Raw genomic sequence first — 27080 nt, forward strand, 5'->3', positions numbered from 1 at the left:
TTTAGAAAATGTGTTGTAACGGATTTACTAATATATATGTATTTTAATATCGACGTTTGTTTCAGTTAAATACATATTTACAAATCCATGTAACTTATACTGTTAAATGTGTATTGCTAAATTTCAGCTTATTCTCTAAGTTTAGCGCAGTTAACTCTCGAGTGATTTATATGAAAAACGACTCGTTTGGGTTGAGAAAATGTTTTACATAGAAGAGCGAACAACGTTTCGACCTTCTTCGGTCATCCTCAGGTTCACACGATGACCTTAAAAGTTATTTAAAGCGTCTTTCATATCTTCCGTGGTTTTACATTTACAGGAAGCCGTCATTACTTTAATTAAGTAGCATATAGAAGCCATTATTGATGCTACGATCAAAAACCTAAAGAGAGCCTGTATTAAGATATCCCTCCAACAGCATATTAGAAGCAACAGAAATACATGAGTTAAACACTTCAGAATAGACATCATAATTATGTTAACTCAGATCTTCCAAAGAGGCTTTGTAATTACTTTTAGTAAAATTTATATTTTGAAATATACGCCGCAGTTGTTTTTTTTCACAGAGACTTCGAAACTTGTGTAGTGATAGTTTGGTTCCTAAGAGACGGTGTGTATTGTTGAGTATTTCTAAAGTAGCTTGCTATATAGGCCAAGCGCGTAAGGCGTGCGACTCGTAATCCGAGGGTCGCGGGTTCGCGCTCGCGCTAAACATCCTCGCCCTCCCAGCCGTGGGGGTGTATAATGTGACGGTCAATCCCACTATTCGTTGGTAAGAGAAAAGAGTAGCCCAAGAGTTGGCGGTGGGTGGTGATGACTAGCTGCCTTCCCTCTAGTCTTGCACTGCTAAATTAGGGACGGCTAGCACAGATAGCCCTCGAGTAGCTTTGTGCGAAATTCCAAAACAAACAAACTCTCGCTAATGGTATACGTTGATTTATTGTTTAATAGCTAAATTAAACACATGAATGTCTTCAGATATTGCACATTGCCGGTTACTATGTAAGAGAAAAAATTGTAAAGTCAATTATTTGCGTATCGAGCAGTGAATCTAACGGTTCGATATTTTATATTCTGAAAAGTATACTGAAACACCGAGTCCATGACTTTGTGTCATGTTATTTGGGACTCTGTAACGAATGGAATCGGTTAACTGTTGTTCGAGACTTCTATTTTACACAGAATGAGCGATTTAACTCAATTTACTTTTGGTCAGTTCTTGATACTGCAATTGCGAAAAAAATATAAAGTATGACCTCGTCTGTGATAAATGGTGTTCACGTATTTGTTCGTAGGCACACACAGTTACCATTACAGATACGGTGTTCTATAAAACCGTGTTCACTGTAAACTACTGTTCTTTGAATGGATGTGACTCGTCCCTTACCATAGTTTCAATAGCCCTCTGATGAACATTTAGTATATTATTCCTTGACAGCTCGTTCCCTAGAGCTGAACGTCCTATGGTTTATTACGGTGCTCGCAAAGCTAATTAAAGATCAAATTGCGAATTACATCATAACGGCCTTGAATTTAGTTCGGCATTTATGGTGGTCTCAAGGCTTACCCTAACCTCCACACAAGTTTAATGTGGAAGTTATCTCTAATTTTAATGTAAGATGGACGCGATATCTAGTGCACAAATATCTTATCCGTATTTATACGTCTGATAATATTTTTTAATTTTATGCGAAACAAACTTGTTAGAGTTGAAAATATTGTAGGTTTATATTGTCCTTTTCTTTTCCAAGTAAAGATAATTCAAGTGCATAAACAAACCCATAGATTGATGGAAAGTTCTGATAGAAATGCAGAAGTTAAATAAATTTTAACTACTTTTAATTCCACAGTATGTTTTGCTTGTTCATGTAAAATGTGACCGTATATTGAGCCGACATACAATATCTTTATTATTCCTTTACTTATTTTATAAGCATATAAAAAAGACAATTGTCTAGACCTATGCATATGTTAGAAAATTGGGGTGGCACGTGACATCTTGTAAAAGACGACCTTCGAAAGTTTTTGCTGGATATACCCACTTTATAAAGATATTCGTTGTGCGAGACCAGCATTCTCAACACACGCGTATTTGCTGGTCATTGGTAGTGCGAGATATACGGTTTAGTTTCAGATAGTTAACTTTTTCGTTTATCTAAGATTAACATCGTTAACTTTGACAATCTTTACCTGGCTGTAGCAGTGAAACCTGTAACTAAACACTCACTGCTTCAGAAATGGCACTGATCGAAGAAGCTACAGTCAATATGCTTGTGAACAGCAGCTTTCTGTTGTGATATGTTTTGTTCATATCTGTACAACTAGTGCAGTGTTGACAGGTCTCGCTTTCCATAATAAATTTACTTTAATCTTCCTATTTACTCATTCTGTATTTCTATGTTTTGCTGGAAAAATGTAACACACATTCAACAAGCTTTGTCCATCATCAATCATTATTATGTGTTTATATAAGATTCATACTCAGAGAAATTTGTTTCAGAACACTGGTGGCATTAAATTGGACAATTAAGAAAGTCTGTCTCTTAGTGTTTTTAGTATATTGTGGCATGAGAAAGATAATTCACCTAATTTCATTAAAATGCCTTAAGATTTAATGTCTTCATTTTTACACATGAAGTAGAATCTAACAGCGGTCTTACTTTTTTTATTGGATATTAACGTGAAAGGAGAAAACAATAAAGTGACCATCTCTAGACAGGAAACCTTGTGCTACTACTTTACCATCACACATAAGATCTAATCAATATCTGTCACATAAAAATCCTTCTACTTTGCCTATGCAAACTATGCTCTACAACTTTGTATCCACAATGAAGACATACAAATTGACTGGAACTACTTAAGAAATCTAGCACTATCTAGAGGTTTCAATACCATTATCATAGATAGAGCTTTTATTAAACTCTAAAACCATAAGAAACGCTAACCTTTCCCCTATCAATGGTGTAAAGCATAACAAAGTTATTTCATTTTATTTTTGTGCCAAACATTGCTAATGAGATTACCAATCTATTTAATAACTTGAACATTGATATACAATGTTTTGAATACAAACTATTCAAACCTTCACTTAACATTAACTATCTAATTTGAAATAACCGGTACTAAAGGAACAAAAGTAAAACGTATACAGTTTTTCATGCAAACATGAGAAGAAATATTAGGTTGAGGAATAATTCGTGAGCGTTTTTAAATAATTTCATTCAAGCATTACATGCAAGACTATACAATACTTCAATGCATGATCACATTACACCCAAAACATTTATTATGATACTTTATTTCATGTAATACCTTGGTATATAGCATGCATTGTTTTAAACGAAATTGCAAGAAATTAGTCAACAATAAAATCTCCATTGTTGTTGATAACTTCCTCCCATCGTTCAATAAGTTTCTCAATGCCTCGGCGATAAAAGTCTTTCGGTCTTGACTCAAAGAATTCGTCCAACCAAGCGCTCAATTCCACGTCATTATTGAACGATACGCCGCGCAATGCATTCGAAAGCGATCGAAAGAGATGAAAATCTGATGGCGCCAAGTCTGGCGAATATGGAGGGTGAGGCAACACTTCCCATTTAAGTTCTTGAATCGCTGCTTTGGTCATATTGGCGATGTGAGGACGAGCGTTGTCGTGCTGCAGAAGAACACTGTTTTGTCGATTTGGTCTTTTTTGCTGAATTGCTTCGTTAAGTCGGTGCAGTTGTTTAACGTAGAGATCCGCATTAACTGTTTGGTTGCGCCAAAGCAGTTCGTGATGGATTATGCCTTCCCAGTCCCACCATACACACAACATAGTCTTTCGAGGATGGAGGTCTTGTTTTGCTCGAGGAGTCGCGTTTCTGTCGGGGCTGAGCCATTCTTCACGCCGCTTCATATTGATGTACAGGCACCATTTTTCATCGCCAGTGACGATGCGGTAAAGAAAGCGCTCCTTGTGACCATGTGTTAAGCGATGTCGAGCAAGCAAGCAAACTGGCGGCAATTGTGATGCGCTGATTTCTATTCTTTTCGCTCAAACAGTGTGGCACCCAAGCGCCGAGTTTCTGAGCCTTGCCCATTGAATGAAGGTGGTTCACCACAGTTTTTTGATCACAATCCATCTGCTCCGCTAATTCTCTAGTCGTGTGACGTGGAGAAGCTCTTCATCAAACACAGTGTGTGACCCGTCCTTCAGATCAAAATTACCATTTTTAAAGCGCGAAAACCAACGGCGGGCGGTACTTTCAGGCATTGCTCCTTTGCCATACACAGACCAGATCTCACGAGCAGCTTCGGCGGCGTTAACACCTCGATTAAATGCGAAAAGCAGATGGTGTCGAAAATGCTCGATTTTGTCCACTTGACATTCCATTTAATGAGCTGAAAATGAAAGCAAAAATTAAAGACATATGAAAATCAAACACACCATCTATCAGAGCAAAACATTATCTACTAAATGACATGAAATATTTTGCGAAAGCGTTTCATTTATGAATATATTTTTTACCTTGAAAAAACGCTCACGAATTATTCCTCAACCCAATATACAGTAAAAATTTTATTTGAAATAAGGACCAAAGTCACTAAGATCACATGCACAAAAGTGAGTTCCATACATGTGTTTGGATGTGTCATCAGTTTGAATCAGGTCACACAAAATGCTTTCAGACAAAATTTTTCTCCTACACCAACCCAAAAGGCAAGAGACCCTTTCATTAAACACTGATAATGGTTTGAGCAACATCAATTTTATTTGGCAAAATGACCCAGCATGGCCAGGTGGGTTAAGGCATTTGACTCATAATCTGAGGTTTGAATCCCCATTGCATCAAACATGCTTGCACTTTCAGTCGAGAGGGCATTATAATGTGGCAATCAATCCCACTATTTGTTGGTAAAAGAGTAGCCCAAGAGTTGGCAGTGGGTGGTGATGACTAGCTGCCTTCCCTCTAGTCTTACACTGCTAAATAAGGGATGGCTAGCACAGATAGCCCTTGTGTAGCTTAGCGTGAAATTCAAAAAACAAACAAATTTGGCAAAATTTATTTACCACTTTTACATTTCACCAGCATTTATCTTTGTCTATAATCCTCTCACCATGTGACATAATTTTTGTTACATTAAATCCATGTGGTTTTAATTTCTGTGCTTATTTACGAACCCTATATTGCTTAGCTAGAGATCATACCTGAAGAGGAGAGTCCAGTATTCTGTCAAAATTTGTAGTATATTCTAAAATAAATCATTTTATTATGCTTATAAATTGTTGTTTGCCATCTTGTTATTATTGCACATCTGTCTGATTATAAGAAACATACATAGAATGCATAGACTTTTCATTGTGTTTGTTTTGGAATTAAAATATTGTTAATATTAATCCTAGTATGTGACAGGTTTTTATAACGACTTAAAAGTTGACAAAAACAGGTGAAATAGTGTAAGTAATGATTATTTATTTGTACAAGTTTCAGCAACACCAAATATTTTATATGATCTGATGTTTTAAATGTTGACATAAAAATTAGTTAAATCAAATAATGTATCATAAATTTAAAGTCTTAGTACACTAATGTATGCTTTAGGATTGTGATGAAATAAAAACAACGTTACGAGGTTGGACTAGAGAAACTGGCTCATGCTGCTAGCCAAGGTATCTCTAATGCAGACTGAACTTACTGAACTCCAACCACAACTGGTAATTGCTAGTCAACAAGTTGATGAGATCATGATTGTGGTAGCGAAAGAATCAGCAGAAATTGCTGAAGTGGAGCAGATTGTTAAAGTTGATGAGCAGGCTGAAGCTGCTCAGGCCATTAAAAATGAATGTGATACTGACTTAGCAGAAGCTGTGCCAGTATTAGAAGCTGCTTTGGCAGCACTCAACACTTTAACCCCAGCTGTAAGTCTTTCTTGAATATTTTGCCTATTCAGTTACTTTGTCATAACACATTCATATTAAGTTCTAATATATTATTATATGTAGATTTAATATTATCTAACCATTTGTCAGTATTTCTATTTATGTTATGAACACAACAGATTCTGCATTTTGACAGTTTTATACATGTATTTCATCTGAACTCTTGATTTTAAGTACTCTTTACTTTTAATTATTGTTAATTATAGAGAATTATTCATACATCATGCATTTTGTTTTAAAAAAATATTATATGCTATTAAAGTTAATATATGTTAATGTATCATTTTGTTTATTTTACAAAAACTACTTATTTTCTGTAATTTTTATTTTTACATATTTTTATCATATCATAGTAATGTTGAATACGATCTCTTATCTTAGATTTTATATTCCTTTTAAATTTATTTTATTTTTTGGGATATTACTATTGTGAAAACTATGAAGAGTCCTCCTGCAGGGGTTAAGCTTGTCATGGAAGCAATTTGTATCCTCAAAGGTATCAAGCCAGATCGTATTCCTGACCCTTCTGGAAGTGGTATGTGCCAAGAGCAATATATATATATTCTAAGGGATGTATGATCCAAATGCTTTTTTTTAGTCTTGTAGAAATTTCTAATATCTGTAGAATTTTACATCCAAATATGAACGCATGCAACAATACTCGGAACCTTTTGTAAGCAGTGTGTGTTTGTTGATCTTTGTAGCCTATAAGTTAATCCAGACCTTCAGAAATAGTATTAAATGAAACATTTTCGTAAATTTTTCTAGAAATAGCAGTTTATTGTCTGAAACTCTGTCCTGAAAGGGACCAATTCAGACTGTATACAAAAAAAGTTTTGAAAAATTATAGGTTTGGCAAAATTTTATTGTGTGAAAAATATCAAACCAAATGATATTTTGAAAGTAGAAACATTTGTAGAAGTTGCATTTGTAACAGGTATTATTTAATATTTCTTCTCAAAGTATTTTGAAAATGAACAGTACCTAAAGTAATTTTGTACGAAAAAAATTAGTCTGGACCTTTCTAATAGTTGTAGTTATTTGTTGCAAGTTGCAACTGAACATAACTAATGGGTGAAAAATTGCACATATGAGATTTTTGAAAATTCTTTGTATATTGGTATAATAGTTAGGTTAGAAGTATGCTATTTGAGACTTGAAGCCTGATAGCTTAGATAATAGAACACTGTTATAGAGTATTATTGTAAGTAAGCATCATGGATTTAAGCCCCAGTCAGGACAGATTTCTTAATTTCCAGATAATCCTACCCATGTGGGTAATCTAAACTAATTTATATTTTTATTATGACTTACACTAATTTGTTGTTTGTGCTAATTTGGATAAGTAGTCAAATAAGTGTATCCATAAAATTTACTAAATGATATATATAACAGGGAAATGGATAGTGGCCAGGAAGAGTTAGCTCAACAGGTCATTAGAACTTTAAATTATGTACAGCAGTGCCCTTTCTAGGCTACACAGCCACACAACAACTGATCAAGTGCTGATAACTTCATCCATATTGATAGCCTTAATGATGTTAGCAACTGACAGGCCTAAAGCCCAAATGACCATTTTAAAAATACCCCTCCAAATAAAAAACTGGTAGTGTAATGCAGATCACATAATAAAAAGGTTTTTCCAGAATCACACATATAAGCAAGAGTTTCAGTACTGTAGGATATTGCTGTACATTAATTCTTCCCTATGCTGTCATGGAGGAATATGCCATCACTACTATTTTGTTTTCATTGTTTTTAAAGATTAGTTTTAGCCATTTTTACATGTACTTCATTTTTTAAAAGGTTTTTTCTATATTTGTAACCTGATCACTTGATGCTTTATTACAACTCAGCAATCTCCACAATTTTGCAAAATGTATGTTTACTACCAAATTCAATTTAACGCCATGTAATTTATTGACTTTAATTGAACTTAGATTCACAGAAGAGGTTAAAAGCAGTTTATCAGTATTTTTCCATGAGATAATTATATATGTTTAGTTGAATTTCTTACTTACAATGTTAAAGTCCAGGGTTTTATTTCCATAGACACAGCATGTGGGTTTGTGCTGGAAAAAACAAACAAACTCAGAAATAATCTGATTCAGTACTGATGCAACACTGATTAGATTTAATTTATTTTTCACTTATGTTTATTTTGTTCACTGGTTATGGCATACAGGATATTCCATAAATAATTTAATATAGGGTTTAATACATTTTGAAAAATAAAAAAATATGTATTATAAGAATTTGTTCTTATGATTTATATAAAAATTGAGTTTGGTTACTGAAATATTTCTGCAGCTGTTTTGGTTCATTTGTCAGTTCAGATAGTTTTTGTACTGGTTGTGTGATCTTGTGTATGAGTAATAATTTTTATACCTGTGGTGTTTTTAAACTTTAAAAACAATGTTTGTAGGTATATTGTTATTAGTGTACAGAAAGCATTTTGGTTTATCATTTGTATTATAATGGTAACAGAGATGGTAGGCTATATTAGCCATATTGTTTTGCCTGTTAAAAAGTAGTAGTTTCTATATTGCTAGTAAAAATTATGTTTTACTTTATTGGACAACATCTCTGCTAAATCAATCAAAGCTATTAGAGATAAGTACACTTCAAATGCTGACTTTGACCCAGAGAAAATAAAAACAGCTTTCACTGCTGCAGAGGGATTGTGTAGATGGGTGATAGTTATGGAAGCCTATGACAGGTCAGTGAATACAAGGAAAAGCAGTATTAATTACTTCAGAAGGACTACTAAGGTGAGGGTGTAATTTTAAAGTCTTGTAACAAGTTAATTAACAGAAGTAGAAGCTTTCAATTCTATAGAGGGACTGTGAATATGAATGACATCTTTGAAAGCTTATAACAGGTATTTTAAAATAAACAGTTTCACCTGTTCTAAAAAAATATTGTACTGATTTGCATAATCATTACTGTTTGGATATATGTCTCTTTGGTTAATTTTTTGGGTGTGGCAGTTTGTTATTTTTACTTATTTTCAGTGTTTATGTTACTTACTTTGAAAGTTCCTCTTTCTTTACTGCTATTCACATCTAATTGTACAGTAGATGTGAGTTCAAACATGTCATTGTTGAGCAGGTACTTTTTTATTCTCATGTTATTCAGTTTAGGTTTTACTTTTGTGTTGTCTTTTTGGGTTTTTGGGGGTTTGTTTTCATGATTCAGTCTGACAATTCCACTGTCATGAGCTAAGTAAGAGGGAACCATGTCCAGATCTCTGTGTTTTCAGGCTGGGGATATCTTGTACTAAACCAACTACTATGACATGAAAGTTCTAGTGTTTCATATTCCCAAAATTATGAAACCTGTGTCTAGCTATTTATCCCATTCTGACCAGGTTTTTCTCTCAGAGTGGTGGTCTCTTCATCCTCAGGTATTTCTGTAGCTGTGTTCTCAACTGAGAGTACTGTCTCGCTCTATAAATATGTGTGTGTGTGTGTGTGTGTGTATATATATATATACATTCACCACTCACTTCTTTCTTTTTGATTTCTAGTCCCTCACCTTATAACTCTGGGGAGGATGCTTTCAGTCACTATTGGAGAGGTCTTCACCTATGTGCCTACCTTATGACCAGAATTCTCTCCAAAGTTATTTCTCTTATCCTGACCACTCCTTGTTATATTCTGCTGGTTGCATCATATTAGCTAGCATGGACATGTTTCCTTCTGCTTTGTCTCTTATTGGAGCAACAGCCTCTGCCCTTCCCTCTGTCCTGAGTGCTCCTCCAGAAACTGCTCTAGGAGGTATTTCATACCAACATCACCAAACTCCATCTCCATGTGTGCCATTTATCTGATATTTTTGCTTTATTCAGGGACTTAATCTCATGTAGCCATCTGCCACCTTCCTTTCTTCTGCTTGATTAGAATCTCAATGTTCACATTTGTGCCATATCCAGTTCTCCCTTTGAAGTCATTGCAATATGTTCCTTGTACCATCTTTTCATTAAGAGCTATTTTCTCTTTTTCCTGGCATACATTCATCATTTTTCCCAGTATTTATGGCATTAATGTTTTCCACTTTCTTTACTTTTCCTTGTATGTTATCCTCTATCCTGATTAGACCTACCTTCCCAAGACATAGGATGCCCAAGAAGGTTTTTTTCACCTTTTCTCCTATCTCCTTACCTCTCATTTTCCATCTGTTCTCCTCTTCGTATCTGGACTGACTTCTGTGTCCAATTTCTTCTCTTCTATGTTATGTGGTTTGTACTGCTTCATTTTATGAGTCTTGCAATGGAATTTCTTTGTTTCCTGTGATCTGTCACCTATTATGCTTACTGGTTGGTTTCATTAACTCATACAACTGGTATATTCTGATGTGTTCATGGAAGATCACTCTTGACATAAAGTTTTTCTCACCAAATTTGTCATTTAACTGGTTCTTTAGCTGCTCGAAACTACTGTCCTTTAGAGAAGATTATTCAGGCTGGTATGCAGACAACTCCCAATACATTTGTCACACATTATTTGCACATCCTAGCTATGTCGTTTTTGGGCATTTATCGTTTTCTTAAGACAATGTATTAATAACTTTTACTTTATTTTGTTGATATACATTATATTTCAGGGCCCAACCTGGTGATAGATGTTGCCTGGTCAAGTATGCTTATAATTATATCAGCACTAAATCTGTATACTCCTATAATGCTCACTGTTAGATGGTGTGTTTTTGTAAGACTACTGTGCACTTGTGTAGTGGTGTGTGTGTACATACATAATTGTTTTAATCACTATTTCACCTATAAAGGACCATCACTCACAGACTCCATGAGCAAAACAGATTGGTATTTTTGTCCATCTATACTGATCCATGATTCTTACAATCAGGATCTTTCTGCTTTTCAAAATATATAGGAAATCTCACACACTCATTGCACTGTCTCCAGTGTATCATTCCTCCAGACTGCCCAGTGCACATTCCCCTACCCCCTATTCTACTGGAGCATTGAGAGTCCTTTCCACTTCTAGTTCCCAGTAGCTGGAGTCCTGGACCATGGAAGTTTCCTCCTGAATGGGAATTTTTCAATGAAATAAATCAAACTTCACAGCTCACATGTACTCACTTGGTAAGAAGAGGGCTATTGTCAATATAATTATTGATTATTCAGCAACATAATGTTCTGGATCCAAGACACTTCCTCTGACGTGTTTTACCATGCTTGTTTATCTCAAAATCAATTTCTTATGCAAGGCATTTGCACTAGATGTTTCTGCATGGCCAGACCACATTTGGCCTAATACAATGTATCCAAGGTGCTTATTCCTGTAATTTTTAGAAAATGACAGCACTTTGCATAATCTGATGTATCCTGAGGCTTTTTCCCTTAGCCACTTATATCACATTATCAGCCACCTTACTGTGACTAACTGTCACTATGTTCACTGCTAACACTTGTTATATATATAGACAACTTATGCATTATCTATTAACAATTGGCTGATTCTGAATTACTTAACAACTTTTGTCAAAGTACTTGTACAAGGTGCTTCCCATGGAGTTTTTGTTTTTTGCTGTTTTGATGAGGAAGATTGATTTTGTTGCTCACAATAACAAAGTATTTCTACTTAATGTTTTGCTCAGTTAGACATCAACTGACATGCTCCAGTGTGCCCCAACACTCTACCCTTGGCACATATTTATTTGGGCCCATTATCAATTACAAACAGATATGATGCTTGCCTATTACATATTGCCTCACAGGTATTACTCTGTTCATTACTAGGAGAAGAGCATACCTGTTCTAGAAACAGTTCTATACCCCACATGTGTGCCTTCTTTTTATCATATGTTACACATTCTTTTAAGGCAGTTGCTATCTGCTCAATGACAGTATTCATACTGTCACACCTTTACTAACCTCTCCACCTTTGCAGTATGGAATTCTGTCTTTGGGTGAGTGGAAGTAGTACTTATTCAGAAACTAACATTTTCTTACATTGAAAATGTATTTCCAATATGTACTTTACCTCCTCTTACCCATTTCCAATCTTTCCTTTCAACTGATATGCTGGTTTTTTATTTGTATTTGCCAATTCTCAAAAGGATTGTGCTAGAATAGTTAATCAGGTTTACAAGTCCCATAGTAGTTTTGTGGTAGAAACATAAATCATTTCCTATAAATAGTAGTGATTCATAAATTGGACTGTTTTGTTTTTGTATTTATGTAAAATAATTTAACAAATTAAACTTTGTAAATATAACACATCATAAATATACTATGGTGTTTTGAAATAACTCATAAATTTGACTTTGCAACAACTCTCATGTTATCTCTGTCATTTGCTGTAACACATTTTATTACATTCCTTTATTTTTCTTTTCTGAATTTGTTATATTTGATAACGGCTTTACAGGCTGAATATTAGAAAAGACAGAAACTCAATACGTTTCTGTTGTCAGAATCAATAATTCTGATGTTATGTGACATTTATTTGCTATGTTTCAAACTTCAAGTCCATTTCATAACTTTATATATAGTTAAAAGAATGTATAATCATAAAGATTATACCTAATTTCAAATATTTTGAGCAGCAGGAATGCTGGTTCTTCAGTTTCAAACCTGATAGAGAAGATTTATTTCTGAATGTAGAATTAGGATCATTTATGTATACCTGACTTTAGTCCAAATTTCCTTACAACCCAGTCAACCAGTATGAGGAACCAGAAGCCACTCCTACCATTAACAATTTAGTTGTCTTTAACATACTTTGAAAATATATCTTTGTAATTAGTTTTAACTTTATCAGCTAAATAAGCCCATTTGAGCTTCCTAATTTTTTTTGAAGAAAATCTGTAGCTTTTCTCTAGTTCTACAAATTTTTTAACATATCTGTCAATTTAAATATCTTAAAATCACTTAACATCATGGAATTTATCCCTGATTTTCTCTTTTATATCTTTAGTAAACTAGTTAAATTTGATCTTTCCTGTTATTCTTTTGCTTTTTTGGCTTAATCTATTTTTTTCACGAATGATAAATCTTGCATCAAGGTCTCAGAAGAACAAAGATCTCATTTCTTGTTTTTCTCAAAGTATAGCAAAACATTACACTTAACTATTTAGTGATCACTTTTCTCTAAATACTCCTCCACTTCAACTCATAGAAGCATTTCATCTTTAAAGATTAGCAGTTAATAAATCCAAAATAGAATACCTTCTTGCTTGTTTGCTGACTGACTCTTGGGTATAGAAAACCATCTTGAATCATTTCAAGAAGTCTCTCTCTTTCATTACTTGACTTTACACGGTCTCAATCAATGTGTCTAAAATTATTCTCCTATTACGATTGCATCAATATTTGTATAAGTAAAATCCTTGATGTTATTATACAGTTTATCATCGACCTCACATACACGAGGTCAGTAATAAACTGTATAATGTTAACTCCCTTAACAATAATCCAATTAAAACCTTCCTACACTTGCAACCTTTAATTGTAACTTCCATTCTAAAGTTTTCAACTTAACAATCCACAGTTTACTTCTTGGGTAAATAGTCTCTCAACCCCCCTTTTCTTTAAAAAGCCTTTCACTGTTAAATAATTTGACCTCTTATCTATTTATGAAGCACTACTTGACAAAAATTTTGTGTCCACTTGTAACTTGTGAATCACTGGACTGATTGTCACCAAATCTGGCCTGTACCTTTAGGCACCTCAAATAGTTAGCATGGGGACCTTATGTCTTTCCTGTACATTTGTTCACTTATGGCTGGCAAACTATTAAACTTTTTTGTCACCAAACCTCACAGGTACCCTTAGGGCAGTTGGATCTGATGTACTATTCTACCCCAAGGGATCCCTATTGTCTTCCATATGCTTTGAATGGATACATTACATCAGCTAGTTTCAAAATGATTCCTATTATCAATATTTTCCAAGCTTAACAAAGTTCCCATGTTTCCTATTATACCACACTCTCCAATTTCAACTACAACTTTGAACTTATCTATCTTGTTCCTAATATTCCTGATACTAGAATAATAGCAGCTAAACAAATTGTTGAATTTACTATTTTTATTTTAAACAATGCTTTCAAGGGCCAGGCACTTAGGATTTGGGCTGTATGGTAGACATTAATATGTAACATTATTCCACAATGAGTTAAAACCATATTTTTAGTGTTTTCAGGTTTAACTAAAATTCCAAACAGAATTTTAATGAAAAATTCACAAATTTACCAGCACTGTTGCAAGTTTTTGACTCTCATAGTACACAGTATTCAACTTAATTCTTTTTGGTGAATGTCCACCTTGGAAGATGTATGTATAGTATTGCATTGTTGACTAACTTTCTCAGCCTATTTTCTAAGATCAAGCATAGTTTGTTGTATTCTTCTCTATTTTTTTCTATTATTTGTTTTCAGAGTAAACAAAGGCCTTCATCTTGGCATTAGTGGGATAATCCTCATCACCTTGGTCAATGGTACTCTATTGCTTTCAGTGCAGTTGGACAAATCATTCTGTAGGTTCTAGCTGAAACCCAGTCTTCAGTCAATGAAAGTGCCATGTAGTTGTTTAAAAAGCTTCTTCTTCAATCTCTCTTTCACTTCTTTGAATGCCCCTGAGTAACATATCAGAGCAAGTATAACTTTTCTCTGGCAGAGAATGTTGCACATCGTTGACAGATGAGAATACTTTTGTATCATCATATATGTTAAAAATGTCATTTCCTATTATGTACATTAGACCTTAAGCATCTCTTTGAAGTAACATGGTGCATAGAATCCTTATTATAGTCATACAGAATGCAAGCAAATAATTATTCTTGTCAAGAGGTCTGAAACATTCCGTCTATCAAACTTCTCAATTTGGAAGTTTGACATTGCTCTGGATTTGATACCAAAAAAAAAACTTTCAAAATGAATAGACATCATTCCTGTGCCCTGTTGAAGTACTACAATAATACCTTGCTTTTACACATGAGTTCGTGGATAATCTGCTTCGTTTTTTGGTATCATGAAATCCAAGGGATCTTTAGAAATAATGCTAGACTTTTCATCTTTATCACTCCAGAATGGAATAGTATAATCAATCCTTCCTCTTCTTTTTTCTTTCTGCCTTTAATTTTCTCTGCAGCTGTTTCCCACTTTCTTTTGCCATTTTGATCTCCAAGCCTAAACTGTTGCATCCACACTGACATCGAGAACATTTCCTACAAGTATCATACATATGCCCTTTGCACTTACAAGCCATTTTCTTCTTTTCCTGTATTAATATTGTTTTATCAATACAAGATCAGTACAATATGTGATTTATGGGTGTGACAATTATCTGCTTTTTGTCCAATCAGGTTTTTGTAGGTTTTAGCCAATGAACAAATGATCCAGGATGACTTCAAAAATTAAGTTATGCAAAATGCTGGTTGCCTAGTGCATGGAATCACTGTCAAATTTACTAAATTTGTCTTTAATACGTATTTATCTTGTTATACTTCATGTATACAAATTTCACATTGCCCTAGTTAGCTTATTTGCAACTATACAAAAGGGTCTTGTAGAGTTGAGTCATAGGATGAATAATAGATCAGGTTGGCAGCAGTTCCTGATAGCAGCAACATGTGACTTTGGATATGATAGTAACTGACTGAATATCTTTACAAACATCTTTAGAAGTTCACCAGACATCCTACTAACTAACCTACTTAAGTGAATCTCATCTTTAGCATGTAATCTCTCCCTTATCGTAAAAAATAAGTTGGCCTTAGTATCCACTTCCACTTGACAATCTGTTACTTAAACTTTGGATCTTACTCAATAATTTATTTCAGTATCTGGCTTGAAGGAGTATTCCTTAAACCTCAGATGTGTATTTCTATCCTTAAATCTCTTATGGCATTCTTTATACTTTTAAAGCATTTCCTCTCTCTTGTCTAGTTTTCATTATCATTTTTTCCTACATGCAATACAAAAAGAGGATGTTTCTTGGTACCAACAAGTAAATTATCAACATGCTTCATAATGTCTTGTACTTTAGTATCTAGCAAACAAATTCTAAAACATACTCCCTCCACTGACATTTATAGCAGTTATTGGACCTTTAGGATTTCTTCCTTTGCCCATCTAAGCATTGGTCTGAATTTTTTACACTTGCTCCAATCTTTTGTAATGCACTCAATTGCCCATAAAGATATTTGTCTTGTAATACTTTCCAGTTACATCAATGATCCTTCTATTCTGGTACTGTAAATAAGACCCTCATTCAAATAATGTTATCACTTTTTCTTGACAAAGTATTTAGACATGAGTTTATTCACAGATGTGTTGCAAGAGTTAAAATCCTTGGGTGCAATCTTTGTGCTACATGGTTGATTTTCGTTCAATAATATTTTAAAACATCTGAAAAGAACCTTTCACTTTAAGACATGGTTTTCACATATAAATTCCCTATTTACTATTTCCAGAATAGAAGCTAACTGGAATTCCTATATTCCATTATTGTTATCTAGTGTCATTCTCAAGTGAAGATATATATTTGGTCTGGGAGTTGTTGAAACTCCTTTTGAAACAAGTTTTACCTAATAAGACCTAGATTTCAATTTTTTTCAATTGTGTTTTAAAATTTCTGTTGTGTTCTACCATATTTCTAGTGTTCTACTCTATTTGTGTTTTTTTTCTATAATAGTTCATTGAGTGCTAATATACGTCTGTTATATTTTACAATGGTTCTGTTGCTGCAGATAAAACTTGCACACTATTTCTATGCGACAGTACTGCAGATAAAACTTGCACACTATTTCTCTGTGATAGCATTACAGTTAGATCTACAGTTCCATGCATATTTTTCATGTAATTTTTACATATTTAAATGCATGTCACTCCACAGTTGTTAAAACCTGTTAGAACTGTTTTATGTATTTGACAACAAATAACTATTCTGTGTTATCTCTAAGTTACATGTGTCTACTATTACAGTTGGCAGTGTACAAGGATGTGTTACATATTTGACTAGTACAGTTGACAGTGTACAAGGATCTGTGTTACATATTTGACAAGTACAGATGACAGTGTACAATAATTTGTTTTACACGTTTGTACTATTACAGTTGACAGTGTGCAATGATCTGTGTTACATATTTGTACTTGTGCAATAGTGTACAATGATCTGTGTTTTGACTTGTACTGTTCACACTCACTATAGATGTACACGCTTATAGCTGGAATCAAGTGTTGATTAAAGTATTTCCTAATGTACAAGAAATGAAGAAAATTAGAAACGTTTGTCTGAAATCAGAAATTCTAAAATTGTGCTGTCGTTTAGTCAGCCATGTTTTCCATGGTTATTAATTACATGTACTTTATTCTCTCTTCATAGGTCTCAATAGTTAGACTTGCTAATCTATTTAGAATTCTGTTCAAAACATATAATATTCAATGGAGTTGATAACCATCTGACATGTTTGAGTCATTTTTTAGTTCAATCTGATCACTATCTTGTAACGAAAACGGACATAAAATTAGGTCAGTTAACACTTACCCCACTTAGATCTGTGCAGCACTGGACACGCCCTGTGACGGGTCATCTCGTCTCCTTCCCCATTTCTTTTTAAATTCCACCAGAATGCAGCAGATCCCTGGAAATAGTATAGGTAGTGTTTTTTAAAAGTATTTTTGTCTTTGAATTTTCCAAACTTTTCAGTTTGGTTACTTCATCACACATCCGATTGTATTTAAACTGTTCATAATATTAAGGTTTTTGTTATGATAATAATACAAGAATGACATTAATAAACGTAAAATAAATGTAACTTTACCTTCTTTGGCCAAACCACAGTTTCGGTGTAAGTAAAAGCAGTGGCTCCACCAGCCCCGACATCAGATAGCTGAAATTAAAATGTACTATTAGCGTAATTTATCTGTCCCGGCAGGGCCAGGTGGGTTAAGACGTGCGACTCATAATGTGAGGGTCCGCGGGTTCGCATCTCCCTCACTGAAGAAGCGTTATAAAGTTACGATCAATCCCACTATTCGTCGATAAAAGAGTAGCTCAAGAGTTGGCAGTGGGTGGTGATGACTGTAGTTTTACACTGCAAAATTAGAAACGGCTAACTCAGATGGCCCTTGAGTAGCTTTGTGCGAAATTCAAAAACAAACTCATCTCACTGTTTTCGTAATGAAAACTACAAAAAAGTATTAGTCTTACTAGCCCACAAATGGTGATTTTTACAGCAGTACTGTTGTTGTTAGGCCTTAAAACTTATGAGATATTTATGAATAGTTCACTGATATGTTAAAAAAAAATATTAGCTTTGTTAAGAAAAGAAAGTATTTTGTTTGTTAGAAATGGAATAGTTACTTAATATTTCATAGAACATTTATAAAAATATTTCATTTGTTAGGTCTACAAAATAAAAAAACGTAACTGAATAAAGAGTCATTTTAAAAATATATTAGACATCAGCTACTTAACAGAAAGAATATGAAGAAATATTCTTCTGTTTTTCCCTCACAAAAATCTTTCTATCATACCTGAAAGCTGCTTTGACGTTAAGATAAAACAACAAAATGTTGTTGTTTCTCTAAACTTTAAACAGACATTATATCTTTATAAACAGACAGAAAGACTAGTTGGAATATTTAAATCAAATTAGGCCATGATAGGTTTAGTTCTGTAGTTTGTGTTAAGTAATTAACAAATATTTTAAATTATTAACTTACATAGAACATCCACGTTGCTATCCGGTCTCCAGCCCGGTATTCAAATCCTTGAAACTTTGAAGTAAAACAATATATATGTCTATATTTCCTTCCATAACCTACATCTTATAGTAAAAAAGATGTAATTATAAACTACAGAACTCATAACAATGTTTGGATATTTCTCAGCAAATCGTGTTTTATACAGAAGTTAATAGCATTGTTTCTATGTAACAAGTAATACAATAAATTAGTTTTAGTTGTTTGTTTGACTTCAGGCAAAGTTACTTTGGACTATCTGCTTTGTAAATTGCGGGAAATCGAATCCTGTATTTTAGCAGTGTAGATTTGTAGACTTACTAATGCACTTATTTCTGAGAAATGTATGAACTAATCTGATTTTGAATTTCTACAAATCACTTTTTCATCTCTTATGAATATTTTTCTCGAATAGCATCTTATTACACTGCTAAATTAGGAATGACAAACACAGATAGCTCTAATGTAGCTTTGCACAAAATTCAGAAGACAAACAAAAATATTTCCAAGCTACAGTATTCTGAATCTCGACAATTAATCAAAAAGTATCTAATAATTCCATTCCCAGTGTGCCCTCAAAAGAAAGGTACACCTTTCAAAGCGTTCGGGTTATAAGATTTTTATTCTTTTTTTTCCCTGGTAAGCTACAGCATTTTGAACCTCCTAAATTAATTAACAATAATATTATCCTATACTGATATTCTGAATGCCATGAATTCATCAGTAAATACTAAATAGGGTAAGCTACAGTATTCTAAATATCATGAATTGTAAACAGTATATTACCTTATTTACCAGCTATATTATTATGAATCTCATTAATTAATCAACAGGCTAGCCCATCTAAAAAGAAAAAGTATTCTGAATTTAATTGATCAATCAAAAATATATGGCATGAGGTAACCTACACTATGCTGACTCTTGTCATTTAATGGACAATATATCCTACCAGGTAAGGTACAATATTCTAAACCTCGATAAATAAACAAAAGTATATCATACCTGATAAGCTATGATTTTTTTTTAATCTGGTTAATTCATCAACCATATAGATTATCCTACCTGGTAAACTACAATATTTTTAAACTTGTTCATTAATCAACAATATATCCTACCTGGTAAACTACAATATTTTTAATCTTGTTCATTAATCAATAGTGTATCCTATCTGGTCATGTACAGTATTCTAAATCTCATTTATTAATCAACAATATATTCCACCTGGTAAGCTTCAGCTTCTTCGTTACTGTACTTTGTAGCCAACCCTGTAATCATTGCAACTCGATGGTCCAATTTCACAATAACTGGATCATTTTCTTTCGTCAACCAAGAGCTAGAAGGTACAGAAAAATATTCTTGTGAAACAAATATAGTAAATTTATTTCATCACCAAAAGAAACTTCCCTCTAATTATCTGATTAATTACTTGGTCTTTATAATATCTCTGTTCATCTACTCTACTATTAATATGTTTTGCTGAGAAATACTGTGGCAACAAATCTAGTAAACATTTATGATTTTCTTTGCCATCCAAGCGACCAAACTGTCTTACAAGACGTAACTTTTAGATATGTACATGTTAGAATAACAGTAGGTCTTTTAAAGTATTACTTTACAACACAACACACAGAGAGAAGTTCCTTACAATACATTATATTATCCATCACACAACAACAACAAGAATAGTCTATCACAGTACAACAACAGTGGAGTAGTATATCACAGTACAATGACAGTAGAGTTTTCTCTCATTATACAGCAACAATAAAAGAGTTAATCTTAAAACAACAACAACAGATAAATCCCTCCCAGTACAACAACAATGGATTAGTCCTTCATAATACAAAATAAAGAAGTCCATCTCTTCAATTTGTTACACTAATACATAGACCATTCAATCAATAACCATTAAACGAGGTGATAAACCTCTAGTTGTTAAATATTCATCCACTGTCGACATACTCACTCGTATCTTGAATACACACCTTGCACTTGTTCGCATAAGAGAAGCTTCAAATTCACCACTGATACCATAGTGAGAAGGCCTATGAAGCTGTAAGGAAAGAATGATAATGTTCAGATCACAATATTACACAAGGAGGAAAGACTGGTAGTATTGAAATTACAAAACTTAATGGCTGGAATTACTGATAGTGTACACATCTTAGGTTTACTATTGAAGGAAAGATTGATGGTGTACAGATCTCAGGTTTACTATTGAAGAAAAGATTGATTGTGTACAGATCTCAGGTGTACTATTGAAGAAAAGATTGATTGTGTACAGATCTCAGGTTTACTATTGAAGAAAAGATTGATTGTGTACAGATCTCAGGTTTACTATTGAAGGAAAGATTGATTGTGTACAGATCTCAGGTTTACTATTGAAGGAAAGATTGATTGTGTACAGATCTCAGGTGTACTACTGAATGAAAGATTTATATTGCACAAATCTTACAATTCTTACTGTAAGTTGACTAATGTTCTTTCGTCTTTGGATTTCTTGGTCACTTATGGCATCGTGGAGTTGAACAATATAAGGTTTGTGGCTCTTTTCCTCTAACTTAATTGGTTGTATTAGCAGATACGGATGATGACCACTGAAATATCGACACTTGAGATCCTTATCCCATTTTAAAGGCTGTGACAAAAACATCATATATTACAATAAAACATACTGTATTTTAATTTTATTATGAGTAAATTAATTATTTTATAGTATGAACGTTATTAATACTAAAAAATTCACATTTACATTAGGTACGAGTTAATATGTACCAGTTTTAAACAGAGTAGATAGATGTAATTAAAGACAGTAGACACCTAAAGGTAAATAAAGACATCCAGATGTCAATAAAGTAGGAGACATTGAATGCATACATATAAACAAAGAGAGTAGACACATATATAAATAAAGTAAGAAACAGTAGACATTTAAATTTGAATAAAATGAGAAACATTGATCACGTGTATTGAAATAAAGAGAGTAGACAAATATGCATAAATAAAATTAAAACAGTAGACAAATGTACATGAATAAGTAGACAAGTGCATTTCGATGAAGTAAGAAATATTAAAAAGTACATGTAAACAAAGAATACACACATGTACACAAATAAAGTAAGAAACAGTAGACACCTACATGTGAATGAAGTAAGAGACATTAAACAAATTCTTGTAATGAGAGAAGTATAAATCAATAAGGTAAGAAACACGAGACAAGTACATGTATGAATAAATAAAGACATCTACATGGGAATAATGTAAGACACTTACTTATGTAACTTACAGTAAAAAACATGCTCATATTTGGTATAATAAAACAGCATATTTACGATGCTCCTTTAAAGCTGATTCCTGTTTCTAACATACAGATTTACCTGAAACATATATCCATTACCCTGAGTTGTTCTCCACAATACAGTCTGTTGAATTGTTTCTTTTCTATTACAAGATCAAGATTGTCAACAAAAAACACTGGCTTGAAATTCCTTTCATAAGACATGTAGTTTCTATCACTAAAGGAAACAGAAACAGTCTTCCAAGTTGTTTCTATAATAAATCAGAAAATGTTTAGCAAGGGATAAGAGAAAGTTTTGGATATTTCTGGTAGCTACACCAACAACTTAACAGCTACAGTTAATCCATTACTGATAGTTACACCAGCAACTAAACAGCTACAGTTAATCCATATTTATAAAGTTTAAATTATGCTTTTTAATTATTTATACATTGGCCTTTTCTAATGCACAGTAATAGTTAAATATGTCTAGAGTAAGACACAACCCTCAGTGAACACGTAATGAAACTCTACCAGAAAAGAAGCAGCCTTTTCAAATACAACTAAAACAGTGTTTTAAATAAAGCTTTGTGTCTTGTAATTATGTACTGACCCAAAGTTCTTTGTTTCTCAGGTTTGGTGTAAACATGCATCATGTACACATGCAACCCCTCAGAACAACATCACATCTATTATCCAGTTGTAACCACGGAGATCAACTTTTAGATAGGTCATGGACATTCACAGCGTTCGGTATAGTAGTCTGTTTCAGTTTTAGTGCAAAACAAACAGTTCATTTTGCGATAGACTTGTGAAATAATAATATGAACAAATAGGAAAATTTTGACTTTTTCTAATGAACGTGAAAAATCCCCTTCTGTTGATTATCAATTTTAACTTTGGAAAAGGAAGGCTGTGAAAAAATAAGTCTGTTTTAAAGGTAGCCCAAATGTTCTGTAAAAGAGTTTTGAGGAAATTCCTATTATTTTCATACCACTGGTGAAATAGGCATATACATTCTGTTATTATTTTAGTGCCACTGAAAGTTTAGATATGTGTGTATATGTAATACTCTGTGGTTCCATTGAAGGACTAGGTACGTAATCACGTTTTTACCACAGTAGTACTGAAGAATTAGGTACATACACTATCTTGTTGTTGTAGTAACATTGAAGGATTAGGTACATACACTATGTTGTTATTGTACTAACACTGAAGGATTAGGTATATACACTATGTTGTTATTGTACTAACACTGAAGGATTAGGTACATGCATTCTGTTGTTATAGTAGTAACACTGAAAGGCTAGTTATACACGTTATATTGTTATTGTAGTAACACTGAAGGACTAGGTATATATGTTATGTTGTTATTGTAGCAGCACTGGAGGACTAGGTATAAACATTCTGTTGTTACTGTAGTAACACTGAAGGACTAAGTATATATGTTATGTTGTTATTGTAGCATCACTGGAGGACTAGGTATAAACATTCTGTTGTTACTGTAGTAATACTGAAGGACTAGGTATATATGTTATGTTGTTATTGTAGCATCACTGGAGGACTAGGTATAAACATTCTGTTGTTACTGTAGTAATACTGAAGGACTAGGTATAAACATTCTGTTGTTACTGTAGTAATACTGAAGGACTAGGTATATATGTTATGTTGTTATTGTAGCATCACTGGAGGACTAGGTATAAACATTCTGTTGTTACTGTAGTAACACTGAAGGACTAGGTATATATGTTATGTTGTTATTGTAGCATCACTGGAGGACTAGGTATAAACATTCTGTTGTTACTGTAGTATCACTGAAGGACTAGGTATAAACATTCTGTTGTTACTGTAGTAATACTGAAGGACTAGGTATAAACATTCTGTTGTTACTGTAGTAATACTGAAGGACTAGGTATAAACATTCTGTTGTTACTGTAGTAAACTAGGTATAAACATTCTGTTGTTACTGTAGTAATACTGAAGGACTAGGTGTAAACATTCTGTTGTTACTGTAGTAATACTGAAGGACTAGGTATATATGTTATGTTGTTATTGTAGCATCACTGGAGGACTAGGTATAAACATTCTGTTGTTACTGTAGTAATACTGAAGGACTAGGTATAAACATTCTGTTGTTACTGTAGTATCACTGAAGGACTAGGTATAAACATTCTGTTGTTACTGTAGTAATACTGGTAAGGACTAGGTATATAACATTCTGTTGTTACTGTAGCATCACTGGAGGACTAGGTATAAACATTCTGTTGTTACTGTAGTAATACTGAAGGACTAGGTATAAACATTCTGTTGTTACTGTAGCATCACTGGAGGACTAGGTATAAACATTCTGTTGTTACTGTAGTAATACTGAAGGACTAGGTATAAACATTCTGTTGTTACTGTAGTAATACTGAAGGACTAGGTAGGTATAAACATTCTGTTGTTACTGTAGTAATACTGAAGGACTAGGTATAAACATTCTGTTGTTACTGTAGTACTAGGTACTGAAGGACTAGGTACTGTAGTTATAGCATACTGAAGGACTAGGTATAAACATTCTGTTGTTACTGTAATCACTGAGGACTAGGTATAAACATTCTGTTGTTACTGTAGTAATACTGAAGGACTAGGTATAAACATTCTGTTGTTACTGTAGTAATACTGAAGGACTAGGTATAAACATTCTGTTGTTACTGTAGTAATACTGAAGGACTAGGTATAAACATTCTGTTGTTACTGTAGTAATACTGAAGGACTAGGTATAAACATTCTGTTGTTACTGTAGTAATACTGAAGGACTAGGTATAAACATTCTGTTGTTACTGTAGTAATACTGAAGGACTAGGTATAAACATTCTGTTGTTACTGTAGTAATACTGAAGGACTAGGTATAAACATTCTGTTGTTACTGTAGTAATACTGGAGGACTAGGTATAAACATTCTGTTGTTACTGTAGTAATACTGAAGGACTAGGTATAAACATTCTGTTGTTACTGTAGTAATACTGAAGGACTAGGTATAAACATTCTGTTGTTACTGTAGTAATACTGAAGGACTAGGTATAAACATTCTGTTGTTACTGTAGTAATACTGAAGGACTAGGTATAAACATTCTGTTGTTACTGTAGTAATACTGGAGGACTAGGTATAAACATTCTGTTGTTACTGTAGTAATACTGAAGGACAAGGTATATGGTTTTACTCATCATAATACTCTAAACTGAACAGAAACTGGTTAACCAGTGAATGGATATTTGCTGTAAAATTCTTATCAACGCTTTAAGTGCAGCTAACACTTTAGTTGCCAATTTTGATTTCATTCTTATCAAAAACATCCAAGGTGTTTTTGATAAGAAACTAACACAAAGAAACAATGAAAACCTTTGAAGTAAAATTCATATAAACCAGAAAAACTCTTAAACAACCGTAAAACCTCCTTTCTTAAAACTAAAGCCAATCTCTACAACAAAACTACTTTACTTATATCACAATCTCTTAAATAACTAGGACCAAGTAGTAATCAGTTAATGATAGTTTACTTTGATGTTGAGTTCAAATTTAACTGTATTTTGTATCATTATCAATATACCATAAATTTTGTTTCTAAACTATTAAACCCAAAGATACAGTAATTGTCATTTGGTATTTTGCCAAGTGCTTTACAGTGATTGAGAGTATTTCACAAGTCAATGGTTAAAGTAAATTATGGTTATCACCCTAATAACTGTGATAAAAATAATCACTATACTGGTTATTTTCTCCTGTTTCAGTGTAATCTTCATTATAAATATTACACATTCTGGTTCTGTCAGTTTTCTCCTTTTTAGATATCTTAAGACAAAATCGTGGTAATGTGTTGTTGTTTTTTTAACTCAGCTAAATATTACTGTCAGCAAAAGCTTAACCACTCATCCAACATCCTCCATGCATCGGAGTTCATTGACTATTTTTTGAATAATTTGTACTTAAACACATAATCTTCCTTCAGATTTTTCTCTTCCCTTCAAAGAAGCTGTAAAAATCTTACTGCATACAAAAGAAATAAACACAAAAAGTACTTTTATTGTCATAATTACTTTAAAAACACCCTGGCTTTGAACCCATAATTATTTATATATTTTTTGAAATGCATAGTTGTTATGTAATATTTTGTTACAAATTCACTTGTACTCACTCACTTCTTTTTCTTTATCAGTAATCAACATGAACAAATATTTCTGTACAACTATCAATCAGGTAATTAGACAATTAGCTAAAATAATGCTGTCACACCTAATCGTCTAATAAATACTGACTGAATTAATTTATCTCGGTGTTTCTTAAGTTTATAAAACGTTTAACCTCATTCAGATAATACATGAATAAATTGTTTATTTGGAAGATGTTACACTTACTTCAATAGCTCTTTGGATTTCTTTTCCATGTTGTTCTTTACCGTGTGTGATATCTTTTATGCTTACTAAACGCTAGTTTTCTTCATATGTCACTCCCATATACTAGTTACTTGACTTATTACATCACAACAATTTTGATAATTATCAAACAATTTATCTTTTCCATACACGATTTTTTTTTTCTTATAACAATCATCATAACTATATATGCAAAAATGGATCGTTTGGGTTGAGAAAATATTTTACATGAAATAGCGAACTCCGTCAGGTTCACAAAGAAAGAGGTAACTGAGTGTCGGAATGTAGAGGGCGGTGTTAGATGTTTGAATATATAATTTTATTTATATAAATAAATTACCGTTCAGTTACCTCTTTCTTTGTGAACCTGACGTAGGTCGCTCTTCCATGTAAAATATTTTCTCAACCCAAAAGAAACGTTTTTGCATGTATATTTCTCTACACGTGGGTTTTTATCGACATCACTAATCACCATAACTGTATTAAATAGAAAAAGTTATAACCTTAATTAATACGTAAACTAAGATATATTGGACAGCTATCATATTTTCTTTGATTATAAATTGGAGTGTAGTCATTATTATTACTTTAATCAGTTTCTCTAAGATACTGATCATCACCTTTACAGTTAAGTATCTCTCGATATCTATCATTATCATTTTAGTCTCACGCATCAAAACAATTAATATGATTAGTGAAGTTAAACATATTAATACTGCTATCATGATAATGTTTGTCAAACATCTGCCGAGAACCA

At 33.1% G+C, this 27080-nt stretch overlaps 1 protein-coding gene across 18 annotated transcripts in view; it reads right to left on the reverse strand.

The window, feature by feature from the left end:
• The window catches only part of LOC143243058 (prolyl 4-hydroxylase subunit alpha-1-like), a 48636-nt gene extending 22033 nt beyond the window's left edge, over positions 1-26603 (reverse strand). For 5 of the 18 annotated variants that reach the window (XM_076486786.1, XM_076486775.1, XM_076486777.1 and 2 more), the window contains exons 1-8: positions 26306-26599; positions 22031-22182; positions 21089-21271; positions 20619-20686; positions 19855-19966; positions 18616-18669; positions 17712-17780; positions 17435-17531 (exon numbers count right to left, since the gene is read on the reverse strand). In XM_076486786.1, the coding sequence (XP_076342901.1) occupies positions 17435-17531; positions 17712-17780; positions 18616-18669; positions 19855-19966; positions 20619-20686; positions 21089-21271; positions 22031-22135 (688 nt within the window). In that variant the 5' untranslated portion in view covers positions 22136-22182; positions 26306-26599. Of the gene's footprint in view, positions 1-3285; positions 4384-7944; positions 7996-17434; positions 17532-17711; positions 17781-18615; positions 18670-19854; positions 19967-20599; positions 20687-21088; positions 21272-22010; positions 22183-26305 lie in introns of those variants that run through there. The other 13 variants (XM_076486784.1, XM_076486785.1, XM_076486781.1 and 10 more) reach the window with 11 other exon arrangements.
• Positions 26604-27080: the final 477 nt, after the last annotated feature.

The sequence above is a fragment of the Tachypleus tridentatus genome, unplaced genomic scaffold, assembly GCF_004210375.1.
Source record: "Tachypleus tridentatus isolate NWPU-2018 unplaced genomic scaffold, ASM421037v1 Hic_cluster_2, whole genome shotgun sequence".
Taxonomy (NCBI): domain Eukaryota; kingdom Metazoa; phylum Arthropoda; class Merostomata; order Xiphosura; family Limulidae; genus Tachypleus; species Tachypleus tridentatus.